The sequence below is a fragment of the Solanum dulcamara genome, chromosome 9, assembly GCF_947179165.1.
Source record: "Solanum dulcamara chromosome 9, daSolDulc1.2, whole genome shotgun sequence".
Classification (NCBI taxonomy): domain Eukaryota; kingdom Viridiplantae; phylum Streptophyta; class Magnoliopsida; order Solanales; family Solanaceae; genus Solanum; species Solanum dulcamara.
The window spans coordinates 18,041,976-18,057,649 of record NC_077245.1 but is presented as its reverse complement, the minus strand read 5'-3'; the positions used below and the strand labels follow the sequence as shown (position 1 = coordinate 18,057,649).

Genomic DNA, 15,674 nt, shown 5'->3' with positions numbered 1-15,674 from the left:
TTAAGGCTGTCAATAGTTTGAGAACGAAACTAATAATTCGTGCTAAGTTCAGAGGTTAATTTTGCCTAATTTTCCCTACTTCTCTAAAAATTAAATGACCAAAAAATTCAATCCTTTATATGCCACAAAAAGCATAGCCTAATGGTACATACATGTATACCAAAATTTTGAAGCCTGTCTACAGAGTCTAACCTCTTCCAAGCTGCAAGCCATAATCTGTGTCTTGGATGAGCTTTTCAATAGAATGTAATCACAAAATATTTGAATTTCAAGAAACTTTATTAAAATGAACAAGGATCAATCTTATCATGATTAAATCTACTGTACGTTACGCTATAAAAGGGTTGAAGTAGGTAATAAATACCCCTTTGAAGACGGATGATGTTTGCAACGTTTATGGTCCAACTAGGATCTAGTCTCTTATCATGTTCTAATTGGAGTTGACTTTGGTGCTGACAAAATCATACTATCAACAACAAAAATTATATTTTTTCTGACAAATTGTCTTTTGTATACTTTTAGCGATTCATATTTTAGAAACGATTTATTAATTAAAAAAATAAATTCATTATAATTTTTTTTATGATGAAGTATAATTTATAAGTGACGAAATTATTTGTCTTTAATAATCGAATTTGTTGTAGCAAATATGTATCCTCACTTCCAACTTGAGCGGGGGTTGGCTATTTATTTTGTGAAGCATATGAGTTGTACTTAGCTTATAGCTGAATTTGTAGTACTCGTATTAGTCAGTAATTTGTTATCATAATCAGTTAACATTCATCAATCTGTTAGATGCCAGCTGGTAGTTTATTAGGAGATTAAGTATTACTATTTTAAAAGATATAGTGAGCATCATCAATTGTGTGTATTTTCAAGCATTCATTACGTAAATAACAAAAAAACGCTAAGATATATAATTATATTAGTAGTATAAGATCATCATCAATTTAACATGCATTCTGGAAAATCTCTAGTATTGTTCTGCACGCAATAATTATAAGTCATTTGGTCAGCCTTCACATCTTCATATTTCTGAATTTGATCTGGTGTAAGACTCGTAATTGTATTCCAATAGTAGTTATTGCTGTAGCAATCTTGAAGGTTTGATTCTTGATATTGACATCCATTAATCGAAAATTCGCGATAATAAGCTCTGAACGGTGCTTGGCTCCAATCCACTTCTCCCAGCCAGTTTGTATCATTCCATATTGTTGCTTCTATGTGCATTTTGTTTGATGGATAATTCACACCATTATTAGTATTGTTTTTGAAAACTCTTATAGGAACATCATCCACAAAGAACCTAATTCACAGAAGTACGCAAAAATGTAATTAACAAATGTGTGTCTACATAAATAATAATTCAAAGACGTACAATATATATATTACTTACACGATATGATACTGGTTCCAAAGAATTCGATACGTATGGAAATCAGCAGTAGGATCAAACTCGAGATTAAACTGTTGTTCCCTACTCCCTCCATCATTTGCAAATATATTTGTACTTAACGTATATTTGTTATCTCCTCCAAGGAACTCAAAATCAACCTCATCATGGGGTATTCCGGGATTTTCATTTACTGGAAGTGATGTTAACTGCAAACGTTCAATCACCAATCGATTAAACAGAGAAAACGATATATATATGCATGTATATATTCGAATAGGCTATTCATCATTAAGATTCATATAAATGTTGTATAACTTTGATAATGAAGTTGGTGTTGTATATCATCACTTGTCTTGTTTTAAGAAAATTAAGGTTGAAGAATATTGTCTTACCTTACTAATTGTATCAATAAAATCAGTAAAAATAAAATAAAATCGTATCGTATGACAATAACGAGATGTATATATATCACAAATGTACGTACGTAAAATGTTGTTATAACTCCTGTAGTGTTCTTGTTTGGTATCTTTAAGTTGATGCTAAAATCTCCAGAACCAAAATTTTGATTTGAGATAAATCCAGAACCTGAATTCAAGAAAATGAGTGATAATTAAATTGTTTTACTTATATGTATGAATTTGATAAAGCTAGAAGATCGATATTTAGGTAGACAGTCACATAACCTGTATATTGGTCAAGCACTAGGCAAACTTCTTTTCCCTGGTCAGTAACAATTAGATGGTCACCTCCATATTTCTGATAATAATTCTGGTAAAAGGAAACCTCATCTGCACTTACATATTGACTAGCAAGAAAGGAAATACTAATGAAAACAAAACTAGATTGAAAGCTAACTATCATCATACACAAATGTACTCGAGCAACAAATTGATAATTGGTTTGGTTGAAGAATGACTAAAATGCAATAAGTTTGGTCATATATTTATAGAAAACCTAAGGTGAAAGAAAACATTTAGTACTCCGTCCTAATTTATATGACAAACATTTCTTTTTAGTTATTCCAAAAAAAATTATTTTTATATTTAATAATAATTTAACTTTAAAATGTTCATATTATTCTTAATGAGATGATTGTTAGCCACACAAATATCTATGACTTATTTTATATCACAAATTTCAAAAGTCTTTCTTTCTTAAACACTATGTATAGTCAAACTACATAATATAAATTGAGACAGAGAGTATTGGATTTATGGGAGAAAATGACTAAAATAGTTTTTAATGTATGGGTAACATTTTATTTTGATCCTTAATATATTTCACTTATTGATTGAAACAGTCTTTAATATATAACAAATGCGTTCATCTTGGTTGTTAATATAGTTCAATTGATTGAAATGGTCCTTAAAGTATAAAAAGGTGTTCATTTTGGTTATTTACCCTAAATCTAACAGATTTTTTTAAATAAAATATGTTAAATTTAACTATGGACCCTACGTGGCTAACAAAATTCACCATTTTTAAGTTAGAGAAAATAAAGACAATGTTGTTACATTTCATGGAGTTTCTCTTTGGAGCTAACGAGAAAAACAACAATGGTGGAATTTGGTAACCACGTAGAGTCTGCTGTTAAATTTACCACTTTTTTTTTGGATAAATTTATTAGGTTAAGGTAAAGGACTAAAATGAATACATTTTTTATACATTAATGACCATTTCAATCAAGTGAAATATATTAAGGATCAAAATGAATACATTTATACATTAGGGACCCTTTTTATCAAGTAAAATATATTAAGGACCAACATAAAACATTACCCAAAGATTATTTTGGTCATTTTCTCGTTTTATGGCAGAGGAAAAATGATATTTTTGGGGAGTAAAATATTTGCATACGAAATGTCCATGTAGGGAAAGTGGCAATGTGTACACCCCTAAAATACCATATACATATCTTTGCTTCTTTAAAAATATATCCACATGATACATATGTAAAAGGTAATTAGACAGATCCTTTTAATTTACTTTTTTATACTCAACGATAACCTACCCACTAAGACTTATAGTTGAGTAGGTAGTATCAATGAAAGTATTTATTTTGCACAATAAGTATTATATTATCACTCTCTTCATTTTCCATAATCTGCATTATAATATAAATCTAAACTTCTAAAGGATACTGACGTAGCTATTCTAAATTCACAACACTAGACAAATCAAACGTTGTACACGGTAGAATTAGGAATGTCAAATGGATAGATTAGATTAAAATTGGGCAACTTAAAATGGATTAGGCTAAAATCAGTTCAAAAAGGACATCTTGACTTGAACTCTACAATATATGAATTATTTTTACGTTTTTAGGCATTATCGTTAAAGTGTAATTTAACTATTGAAGGACATAAAAGTCGATCAATATTTTGAGAATATTTTCGACGATCAATATTTATCGATCGTGGAATATTTATATTTTTATAATATACTAGTCTTTACGAATGTGTGTTGCACGATAATACCATGTTAATTATATTGTACAATTATATATAAGAAAAAATTGTTGTATAGACGCAATTAATATAATAACATTAATGAAAGACATAAGTGTTTTGATACTTAAATTTCAAGCATCAGACGGATAATTACTAACTTAAATGAAATATACATATTAACCAGCAATTTAATTATAGAAAGTTTTGTTCATCCAAATCTTTGTGAAATCAGTTTCTTAGGAATTTACCTCAAAAAGTGTGTGCCCAGCGAAAAAGAAAAGTGTTTGGCCGAAGTAAATTAACGTGTGACCCACTGTGAATTAATGATTTTCGCTCCACGAGAAAAATAAAATCACCATCTCGTTTTTTCGTTTCTTCGATGCCCCCATCTCTTTTTCCCTTTCGGGAACCCCGAAGGTCTTGAGATAGAAAAAAAACTTCACACAATCACACACTTGTTTTATTACATAAATTGCTTTAGTACAAATAGAGAAATATGTTTAGAAGGGGACTGGTGTTTTTATAAAAAGGAAAGGGGAATATATTGGAGGATTTTCTCACACTTAAACTTGGAGCGTCTCTTTCTAAAATTCTGTCTTTCTAACTTACATACTTCTTCTTTATATAGAGGTAGAGATAGTAGAATAAAAGAATTAAAACACCACTATGTGGCCTTCTTCTAGATGGCTGACACTTGTTGATAAGGTTTAATAATGCGCGTTGGGTGCTCATTGAGCCCCATCGTCATATGCATTATCAAACTTTCTTTTTGACCGTCTATTTACAGACGCATGCTTTTGTCAACAGTTTTTCCCTCTTTTGGAGGGTAGTGATAAAGTGACAGCACTCACATAATATTTGTGGGCATACCCACATGGCACACTTATTTTCTTATCTTTATGTCTTTTTCATCTGTCTTTATGTCTCTTTCATCTGGATTATCTGTATTCTCTTTGTCTTTTTCTTCTTGGATGCTTCTGCTCTAAGTATCAAGATTATGAAGGGCAATAGAGTCAAAACTCATGCTTGAGTCATCGTCTTCATATGAATTTTGGGCGTCTTGGTAATTATCGTTCCCATAGCCTTCTTCGGAACTGGGTGTTCTTATTGGGCTTGTATTTGTGTCTTCGTCTGATTGAACTCTTCTGTTTTCCGGATCTGGACTGTCTTTACTAATAACATGCTTATCACATCCCTGATTTCTGAAGAATTGTTCTAAAGTCTGCTTAATTATGGCTTTAATTTTTTTTTCTTTTTATAGCCATGTTTCTTTTAGAACTGTCTTGGTAGAAAGTTTTAGGTAACATTCTTTGTGAGGAAGAAGATTCCTCTTCTTCACTTTTTGGCAAAGTGACAGCCGTTAACGGATTTGATTTGTCTTTACCGGCTATGGTTGCGCTGGACTAGCTATACCCTGATCTGGTATAGTAGATTTCTTAGCATTCAGAGGGGAATGCACACCCTTCTCATCCATTTTTGATTGAGATGGAAAACTCATGTCTTCGGTCTGAGTACCTGTATTTGATTTAGCAACAAACTTACCTTGGAAAGTCTCCAGTTGTTTCATAAGTCTTATATTCTCTTGTATGAGAGCCTCATTTTTTGTATTTAGTCTTTTGAAGGTTTCGATCATGGTAGAACAATGGTCGTAGAATATGATTTTGTCTGTGTCTTTCTGGATGTTGTATTGGGATATTTGGGCTTGGTTTTGTCTAAGGGCTGGAGAGATGTAATAGTTTAGGCCCAGAATACCTCTGGCATAGTCTAAGGCTTCTGTAAAATTATTAAAACCTTTAAAGAGCGGTTTCTTTATCCCATTTATAGAGTCTACTACTTCTAACCAAGTCTGAAAAACACCATTTATTTTTCCATGTATGACTACATAGTATTTGAATTTATTTTCTCTATTTTTGTTTGAGAAGTATTGACATAAAGCGTTATTGGCTGCAATAAAATATTTAGTATCTTGGTTAGTATATGCTATCCATAAGTTGTCTACTAAATATTTTTGAGTCTTATCTATATTACATTCTGGGAGTATTCTAAAAGACAGGTTACATTGAGGATAGGAGATTAAATTAAATTAACCAAAGTAAATTCGTTCCATCATCTCCAATATTCCTTGGGGTCTGAAATTAATCTTACCAAGCAATGTCTGAGCGTATGAGTCTGCTGGGGCTATTCCCTTGCCTTTGTCTGCTGGCTGTTGGTCAGTGGGTCTCATGTTGAAACACAGTTGTTTAATTAGTTTTTAGTTGCAATTTACTCAACTGATCAGCTAGATCATTATCTTTTCCCTTTACATATTCAAAAACTATATTATTGTATATAGATATAACATCTATAAAATTTAGCCATCTTCTTTTACTACTTGCTTTATTATTGATTGTCTGGTGAAACTTTACTATTGCTTCACAATTCGTTCTTACTAATACTTCTGGTTTATTTAATATGTATAATTTAAAACTGTTTAGTCCATATATTATTGCTAAAACTTCTGCGTCTATACTACTCATATTTCCTTTTTCTTTATATTTACCACTTTAATAGGCAGATATTTTTTCTTCATTCTTACTACTATATTTATTTGGTCTAGTTTTTAAAACAACTCTCCATCCTAACTGACTTCCATCAGTTTGTACTATTAAATAATCTGTTTCGAGAGGAATTTGTAAATCTGGTATATGTTTAACCTTTTTTTTTAATTTGCTGAATTAGTTTAATATCTTCTATATTAAAATATTTTTGTCCTTTGCTACCTGTCTTAGCATATAAAGGTCCTGCTATTTTTCCTAAATCTTTAATAAAATTTCTAGCATAATTTACTAATCCTAGAAATTTTTGTAGATCTTTAGTAATATCTAGTTTATCTGGCATGTCTAGCACCTTTTTGACTATGTGTGGTTGTAACTTTATTTTACCTTCTCCTATTGTTACTCCTAAGAAATTAATATGAGTCTTACATAGTTCCATTTTCTTTTTGCTAATTATGATTCCATTTTTAACAAATAAACGGAACACTGTTTGTAAGTGTCCTAAGTGTTCTTGTATGTCTTTACTAAATACTAGTACATCATCTACATAAATTAATACAAAATTTTTATATTATCCGAATATAGTATCCATTTTTCGATGAAAAATAGGTGGTGCAGTCTTCAACCCAAAAGGCATGGCTAGCCATTCGAAATGTCCTTCTGGACAAGTGAATGTTGTCCATTTTATACTTTTTGAGTGCATTTTTACCTGCCAGTATCCTTATTTACAATCAAATTTACTGAAAAACTTTTTACCTTGTATTCTATTTATTAATTTGTTTTTATCTGGTAACTTGTATGTATCTGTTTTAGTGTTATCATTTAATCTTTTATAATTAATTACCATTCTTGCTTTTCCTCTTACCTGCTCACTATGGTTTCTAACAATGAATGCAGCTGATCTATGTTTAGAGGTGGATCGTCTTATTACTTCTAGTTTTAGTAATTCTTGAATTTATTTTTTAAATTCTTCTGTATCTTCGTTATTGACTTCGATAGCAGCTGTTTTTATGATATATTCTGGGTTAATTATTTCTAGTTTACACATAATCTTGTTATTATCCCAATGTACTAGGGGTCTTTCTCCAATTATTTCCATTTCATCTAGTATTAAAATTATTTTGTCTAAATCTTTGGGATTGTTTATTTTTCCTAGTGCATTTATCCCTTTTTGGAAATTATAAAATTCTTTTTCTATATTTATTAAGGTATAATCTTTTTCTATGTCGTCTAAGTATGTATCTTCTAAGTATTCTTCCTGTTCTTCATACAGGTTTTTTGTGGTACAATTATTGCCACTTTTGCAATCTGTACAACAGGCAGCTGTCTCTTCTTTTGGTTGTATTTTTAGTTGAGATCTTCCCTTTGTAAGAAACTTTTCAGTTTGTACTGGGATATAAGTTGTATTTTTAAATAGCATTATTCCGTCTCTGGAAAATAAACAACTTCCATTATTTTGTATGAGAAAATGTAATCCTATTACTAGGTCAGTTTTTATGTCTAAGTCTTTTGCTAGTATTTTATACATATTGTAAGTAGGTTTATAAAATTCATTACAAGTATTAATAAAGCTTATTTGGGCTTTGTCTATGTAATGATTATAAAAATTGTAGGTTCCATCCATTTGTATTGCTGATATAGGTTCTTTAAATGTTTTTAATACTTTTTCAGGCAGTATCTTTTTATTTATAAGACAACTCGTACATCCTATGTCTACTAATGCTAGAGTTTCTATTTCTATATCTTTAATTTTGATTCTAGCTAATACTTTAACCGTTCCAAATTATTTATCTTCATTACAGATAAAGCTAGTATTATTTTCTTCTATATTCATTAATTCTATTTCGATATTATCTAAATGTATTGTTCCTAGCGTTTCTTCATTTTCTTCTTTTTGTTTACCCCTTTTTAAATATATCAGTCTTTGTTCTATTTCATTTATTCTGATTTCTAAGGTTATTAATCTTAAATCTGTTACTGAGTCTTTTGTAATTACTCTATCTTGTTGTTGTTGTTTTTGTTTTCCTATCTTTATTTTTAATTTAGCTTCTATACACGTAATACATGCTTCCATATAACATTTATCACATTTGGCTTTGTTTGCTCTACTGGGGTACCATTTACATATGTTACATTGATTACAGTCTATACCTTTATGTCTCTCAAAATTATGATGACATTATATTTCTACGTTCATCATGGTACTTAACTGTAAGTCTTCTAAATTTATCATTCCTATATCTAATCCTATTTCGTTTACTAAGTTATCTTCTTCTGAATCAGAGGATTCAGATTGGGTTTGTTCTGCTACTTCAACACTTACAATGGAGTATATGCTTTCAGTATCTGACATACATTTTAAAGAGTCTACATTTTAAAGTGTCTCCTGCAGTTCTTCTATTAATTGGGAGTTTCTAGTTCTAATATTATTTCTTTTAGGGCATATGTTGGCTAAATAGTAGCAATTGAATAGGTAATTAGATATGAGATATGAAAATAAATATTTAAATCAAATAAAAGATAATAATAATAAATAAATAAAAGGATATAAATTTCATAATCCTAAAACGAATAAAATAAAAAAATATATAACATAAAACATACAAAAAATTGGAAAAAATATTCAAATGAGAAATATTTCATGACAGAAAATAAATTATCTGAATTGTTGTTGAAAATGTGTATGTAATAACCACCATAAATATAGATGTATCTACCATTGGGTATGCAATAATTGAGAAATATAAAGCCAAGAAAAGTGTGGGGTTTTGGTTATTAGAATTTGGTAGGTTGTAGTTATTTTTATGTGTTAATGCAGCAAAGAAATTGGGGGTTTAAGTTATTAGAATTTGGGGGTTGTAGTTATTTTTGTGTTAATGCAACTAAGAAATGAGGGATTTTGGTTATTGGAATTTAGGGGGTAATTAAGTTAATCAATTATTCCATTTAATGCATTTAGTTTCAACTTTCAGGAAACGTATGCTACTTCATGAAAACAATAATGTCCACTCGTCTCTTTCTAATTCACCATCCTTTACTATAATATTGAGAATAGAAGTTATGAAAATGAAGAGGCGTGAGTTATGGAAATAAAAATAAATAAATAAAAAGATTTGAGAAAATGTAACTAGTTTAGTTCTTTAAAAGGATAAAAATGTCTAACAATTTATTATGGATATTTTCTTTTTTCAATTTTTGATTTAACATCTTCCTACTTTTATAATAATAATAATAATAATCTTCATAATAATAATAATAATAATATGATATAATTATTATTTAATATTTAAGTAATTAGATATTTTTTCAAACTCCACTTTGTGGGATTACACTGAGTATGTTGTTGTTGTAGTGTAGAGATAAATGGTAATCCAACTTTGTACTTTGAATCATCCCTTTTAATAATATATGATATATATTTTAAACCATTGAGTTACGTGTTAATTTTAAGACAAAAGTTATTGTGTTCCCCGTAAGTTTGACTTAGTAAAAATGGTGGAAATTATTGTCCATGAGACACAACTTATTATTAGATAGTCCTTGAGCTAAATCTTGCCTCTAACACAAGAGTTATAGAGCATCTCATAAATTAAGATAGTGTGGTAGTATAGTGTTTTAACCATAGTGGGTAACTTGTCATTTTGAAGTTTTGGTCTAAGTTTTATAGATGCAAGAGTTATAGAGCATCTCATAAGTTAGACATAGTGAAATAACATAAACTATTGCCCATGAGGCATATTCTATTTTTTTAACCCCTAAGCTATGTTCTGCCTCTAAGGCAAAATTTATTGTGTTTCCTATAAATTAAACTCAGTAAAAATGGTGTTAAATATTACTCATGAGGCGCAACTTGTTCTTTGAAGTCTTTATGCTAAGTCTTGCCTCTAAAACAAGAATTATAGAGCACATAATAAATCAATAACATAATGTGGTAGTGTCAAGTCTTACCCATGGAGTTTAACTTGTTGTTTGATAGTCCTTAGACTAACAAGTCTTACCTCTAGGATAATATTTATATAGTATCTCATAAATCAAAACATAATATGATATTGTCAAGTCTTATCCATGGGGCTTAACTTGTTGTTTGGAAGTCATTGGGCTAAGAGGCAAGAGTTATTGTAATGACCCTGAAGGTCATTTTTGGAGATTCTTGGAAAATTATCATTTTACCCCACTCAATAATTGACGCGAGTTATTTGATCAGTTTGTGAAGTTGATTTTGAAATTTTGTCGAAAAGTTGTGATTCTTGGAAGTTTTTAAATTTTGGAGACTTTAAGTTGTTAAAAGTATTTTTTGGTAACAACTATAGCTACAGGCTCGAAATGAAATTTCGTCAGTTCCATCAGCTCTAGAATGCGAAATTTGGTTTAGGGGTGTTTGTCTTTTTCAGTTTCGAAGTCGATATACGGAGTTGAGCCCTTGAGTTGGAAGTTTAAGTGAATTTAGGCTAAAGTTTGACTTTGATCAACATTTGGAGTTCGGATGCTTGAATTGGAATTCTGTCAATTCCATTAGCTCCAAAACATGACTTTTGGGCTATAGGATTATAGGCTCAAGTATTGAGGTATTTAGATAAGTTTTTGAAAGAGTTTTGGTGTTTTGAAAGTTAAAAGCATGAAATAGTTGACCAAAGTCAATATTTGGTGATAGAAAGCTCAGAATAAAATTCCGGGAGTTCCATTAGCTTTGGAATATGGATTTCAGTCGATATAGACTTTTGGTTTGGGTCCCAAAGCTTTTGGTTTGATTTGAGCCATTAGACGAGATGCAAGAAAAGTTAAAGCTAAAGTTTGACTTTAGTCAGCATTTGAGGTTAGAAATGTCATTTTTGAGTTTTGATAATTCCACTAGGTCTAAATGGTGATATTAAGTTTAGTTGAAGTTCCCAAAACTATTGTGTAAGAATCCGGAAGTTGAAAAATCAGAAAATAGAGGTTCAAAGGAAGTTTCTCTGAAAAACTCAACTTTTGGCATTAGGTGGCTCTCCATGAAGCCCTCCAATAGCCATGGAGAGCGCCCGTGAAAACCACTGATGATAGGGGAAAAGCTGGAGGAGGGAACACATATGGCTTCACAACTCGTGGTGAGAATCACGAGTCGTGGTGTGGTCTGTGAAGACCAACTCCTCAGACCCCTCCTGAAGGTGCCTACCATCGAAGGCACCATGAGACGTAGTGAGCACCACGTGCCGTTGTGGCCTTCGTGAAGGTCACCCCTCAAAATCCCCAATTTCCCAAAACTCAAGTCCATCACCACACCCACCACCACAGGTTGTGGTGAGGTTCACGGACCGTAGTGGAGGCCCGTTCAAGTGCCGAATTCAATTTAAGTTGAGGGTAGTTTTGTCATTCCCTATATTTTCATTAATGAATATGGACGGTTTTTGGGAGTTTATTCTAAACTATTAACTACCTTAAGCCTTCCTAACCCTCTCATTCTAACCCTCACACTCTAAATCAAAATCTTTTCTCTAAAAGTGTTCTCTCTAAGTCTCCTTCTTCCTCAAGTGAATTTTAAGGATTTCTTCAAAATCAAGCTTCAATTCTATACAATTTAGGGCTTCTAAAGGTCAAGGTATGTGGGGATTCATCCTTGAGCCCTTTCACCCATGGAATTCCAAAGACTTCTTGTCAATCTCTTATGATTTCTTATTCTAAAAGCCCTAATTTCATGATTTGCATTAAGTCTTCTTAATTATGATATAGTTCAATGATATTAACCTAATTATGCATAATTCACATTACAATGCATGATTTTAAGATAAATTTCAAAGATCTATGTTATATTCTAGTTTCAAGTATGATTTATGAGTTATGATCATGATTTTCAATTTATTTCAATGAAAGCTTTATGAATGATGTTCAAAGATGCTTTACACACAAAGTTTTGAATTATGTTTCAATGGTGCTATAAGCAAAGAAGTTATGGTGCAATAAGGGCAATTCTTGGACAATCATGTTAAAAGAGAGATAAGGACAATTCTCACCAATTCATGGATTCTTTATGAATCAAGCTAGTTAAAGAGCTATTATTATAATATTACTATGATGATGATAGATGAGTTACTCTTATGTTATGTTTGTAAAGATGGATTGATATCTATTATTATTTTTCCTAATGATGTTAATGATTACGTTTTCATAAAAGTTCTATTGGGATAAAGACTTAGCACCGAGAGGACTTTAGGTGGGGTTCGGTCTGGTAGCCATTGTAGCTACCCAAGAGAATCCTAGTAGTAACCTTTAGTCCCTAACTACATTTCCCGCATAGATTTAAAGATGCCAATATGTCTAAGATGGTGGATTCAACATATAGCACAATTAAAAAAAGTACCATGAAGGAGTCTACCCTGTCAAGGTAGCCTCTCCCTTCTCGATGTGGGGATCATCAGATTCTATTTAATATCTTGCATGGTCTTAAGTTCCAGTTAAGGTCCTATCCCACACTAGTTAAAGAAAGAGGTATAAGTTCTCATGATGATGAGTTTTTGATGCATTGACTAATGATTATGATGTTTTAATATTGTCATGGTTTTATTCATACTTTAAGATATTGGTCTTGCATCTCATGATTCATATTGATTATATCCTACATTTATTGTTAATGCATACTTCTCATATACTTAGTGCATTCCATGTGCTAACGCAAATTTTTTGCCTACATTGTATCATAATGTAGGGTCTGATGATCATGGTCATCCTCACGTTCCTGGCTAGAGCTTATTACACTTATACTTGTGGTAAGTCCTCATGTTTCGAGGATGTGACACTTTACTTTCTTATGAGTTTATGACATTCTTTCATCGTTTATATTGGATATGCTAGGATCTTGTCTTATGTGTAATGATCCTAAAGGTCATTTTTGAAATTTTTTGCAAAATGACCATTTTACCCTTCCTAATTGTTGGCCCGAGTGATTTCTGATTTGCGTTGGATGCTGGCTTTAGGAAAATATTTGAAAATATGAGTTTTTGGAAGTTTTTAGGTTTTAAAATGTTCAAAAGTGGTATTTGAGATCAACCAGAGCTACGAGTCTTGGAATTAAATTCCATTGATTCATCTGCTCTGAATGTGGAATTTGTCTAAGAGAGTTGATGAAATTAGATTTGGAATTGTAACAAATATTTGAGGTTCCAAGTTGGAAACTCTTAAAATTTTGAGCATAGGGTTGACTTTGGTCAACATTTGGAGATCTGATGCTCGAAACTAAATTCTGATAACTCCTTTGGGTTTCTAGGATGATTTTAGGTCTAGAGGTGGGCTTGGTTGAATTTTTGGAGGTCCCAAGATCGTATTGGCAATTGGAGGTTCAAAGTTAGTTTAGTTGTGACTTATCGAATTTCGGGTCAAGGAGACCTCAAATTCAAATTTTGATGATTCCATTGAGCTCAGAACGTCGAAATTAGTATGGTAGCATATAAGGTTTTTGTGTATGGGGTTCTAACAAATTTCAAGGGTTGATTTCATAAATTTTGGACTTGTTATGTTTTCTATCATCTAGTGCGAGTATGTACATAGCGTTTACGGACTCCCTTTAACCGCTTCACGAAGAGTCACACTGGTTGACCCTTGTGTTCGCAAAGGGAATGTCGCATCCATGATGTGCAAGGCTTGTTGACCTTCTCATTCCCGAAGGGTCCCTTGACCTTGTCATCGCATTCGTGGGCTTAGTGAGCCGCAATCGTGAAGGGTTAAAAACCCTTGACCAACAGTTAATTCCCAAAGACGGGATATAGGCTATTTCCACCATTTTTAGGATTTTGGGAGCTCGGGGAAAGCGATTTGAATGAGAATATTTGTGAAAAACTATTGGGTAAGTGATTTTATGCTATAATCTTGATTATCCATTGAATATATCTCATTTTTAAAATCAAAATCTGTGTTTTTAATTCTAAAATTAGGGGTTTCTATTCAAGAACTTGATTTTTGTAATTTGATGATTTTTAGTTGAATATAACTCCAATTTTGAAACGGTCTTCACCAATAGATTCCTAATACTTCAAGCAACCTTCCCATGTAAAATTTTCTAAATTTGCCCTTCATATTTGGAATTGGGATTTTGGGTCGGTTTCGGTCCAAATTTCAAAAATTATAATTTTTGTGTTGTTAGTTCTTTAATTTAATTGAGAATTCATATTTGATTAGATTCTTACAATTTGAGAGTCGACGAAAGGGAAAGGATCAGATTTTGGAGTAGTTTGGGGTAAATTCGAGGCAAGTGAAATTCTATACCTTTATAAGCTTTGTAGAACCTTGTATTCTTGATAGGTGCTATGTGTAATGATGTGAACTTGATTATTAGGTTGATTATGAGTTATGAAAACACCTAATATTTATTATCGGGGATATAGAAAGGAAATTTGATCTAATGAATCGAGGTATTAGAACTAATTGACAATGTTGACTCATTATGGAGATTACATTGAGATAATTGTGATATGAATTGCATATGGTATTAGAATTCATTTCTTTCCTATTGATTGCATGAGCATTTTCATATAGATCTGGGTTGAAACTTATCATTGAAGTCCAATTTGATGACTATGCCGATGTAAAATGGTTTCTGCTAAGTTATAATGAAAGAGAAAGACAAAGAAGATTCGTGGAACGTGCCACATATCATGGTTGTTACTTAATTACATGCATTCGAGGGATTTGCCACGTGCCATGGTTGTTATGTTATTGTATTCGAGGGACATGCTACACGCCGTGATTGTTGTTTTTAGCATCTCATTAGGCACTCATGGCATTGCATTGCATTGCATCGGTTTGATTACCTGAGTATTTTCCCTTACTATGTGTAATTATGACTGAGATATATGCAATATCGATGATATCTGGCTGGAATGTTGGAATTTACTTGATCTATGTGCTACGTGAGTTATATATATACACACATTGTTAGGTTAGGCTATTGTGCTTACAGGTTATAGTTATGGTAGTTCGGATGGTGTGTCAAGAGTACTTGTTTCTATTGAGCTTTACCTGTATTTATTGTATTACTTGCCGACTACTGTGTTATTTGGTACTCATCCCTTACTTTCTAAAACTGTGTAGGTTCCGAGCCCAGGCTGTGGTACAGATTCCTGTTTTCTTCATCTGCAGCTTTCGACGATGCTTGAGAGGTAGATGTCGATGCCGGTGATCTCTCTCATTTCGTTTACATGCTTTGTTATGTTTGAGAGACAAACACACTGAGACTTGTACTTAATTTCATTTCTACTATTGTAAAGGCTTGTACATGTGACAACCAATCCTTTTGGGTATTGCAGATAACTAAGACTTCTGCATTTT

At 31.7% G+C, this 15,674-nt stretch overlaps 1 protein-coding gene across 1 annotated transcript; it reads right to left on the bottom strand.

Annotated features, from left to right (window-relative positions):
• Positions 1-945: 945 nt before the first annotated feature.
• Positions 946-2,257, bottom strand: LOC129903578 (xyloglucan endotransglucosylase/hydrolase protein 2-like). The gene is made up of 4 exons (XM_055979130.1): positions 2,080-2,257; positions 1,881-1,981; positions 1,397-1,602; positions 946-1,306 (listed from the first exon to the last, which is right to left on the bottom strand). The coding sequence occupies exons 1-4, from the start codon at positions 2,255-2,257 to the stop codon at positions 946-948; spliced, it is 846 nt and encodes a 281-aa protein (XP_055835105.1).
• Between the last annotated feature and the right edge of the window lie 13,417 nt (positions 2,258-15,674).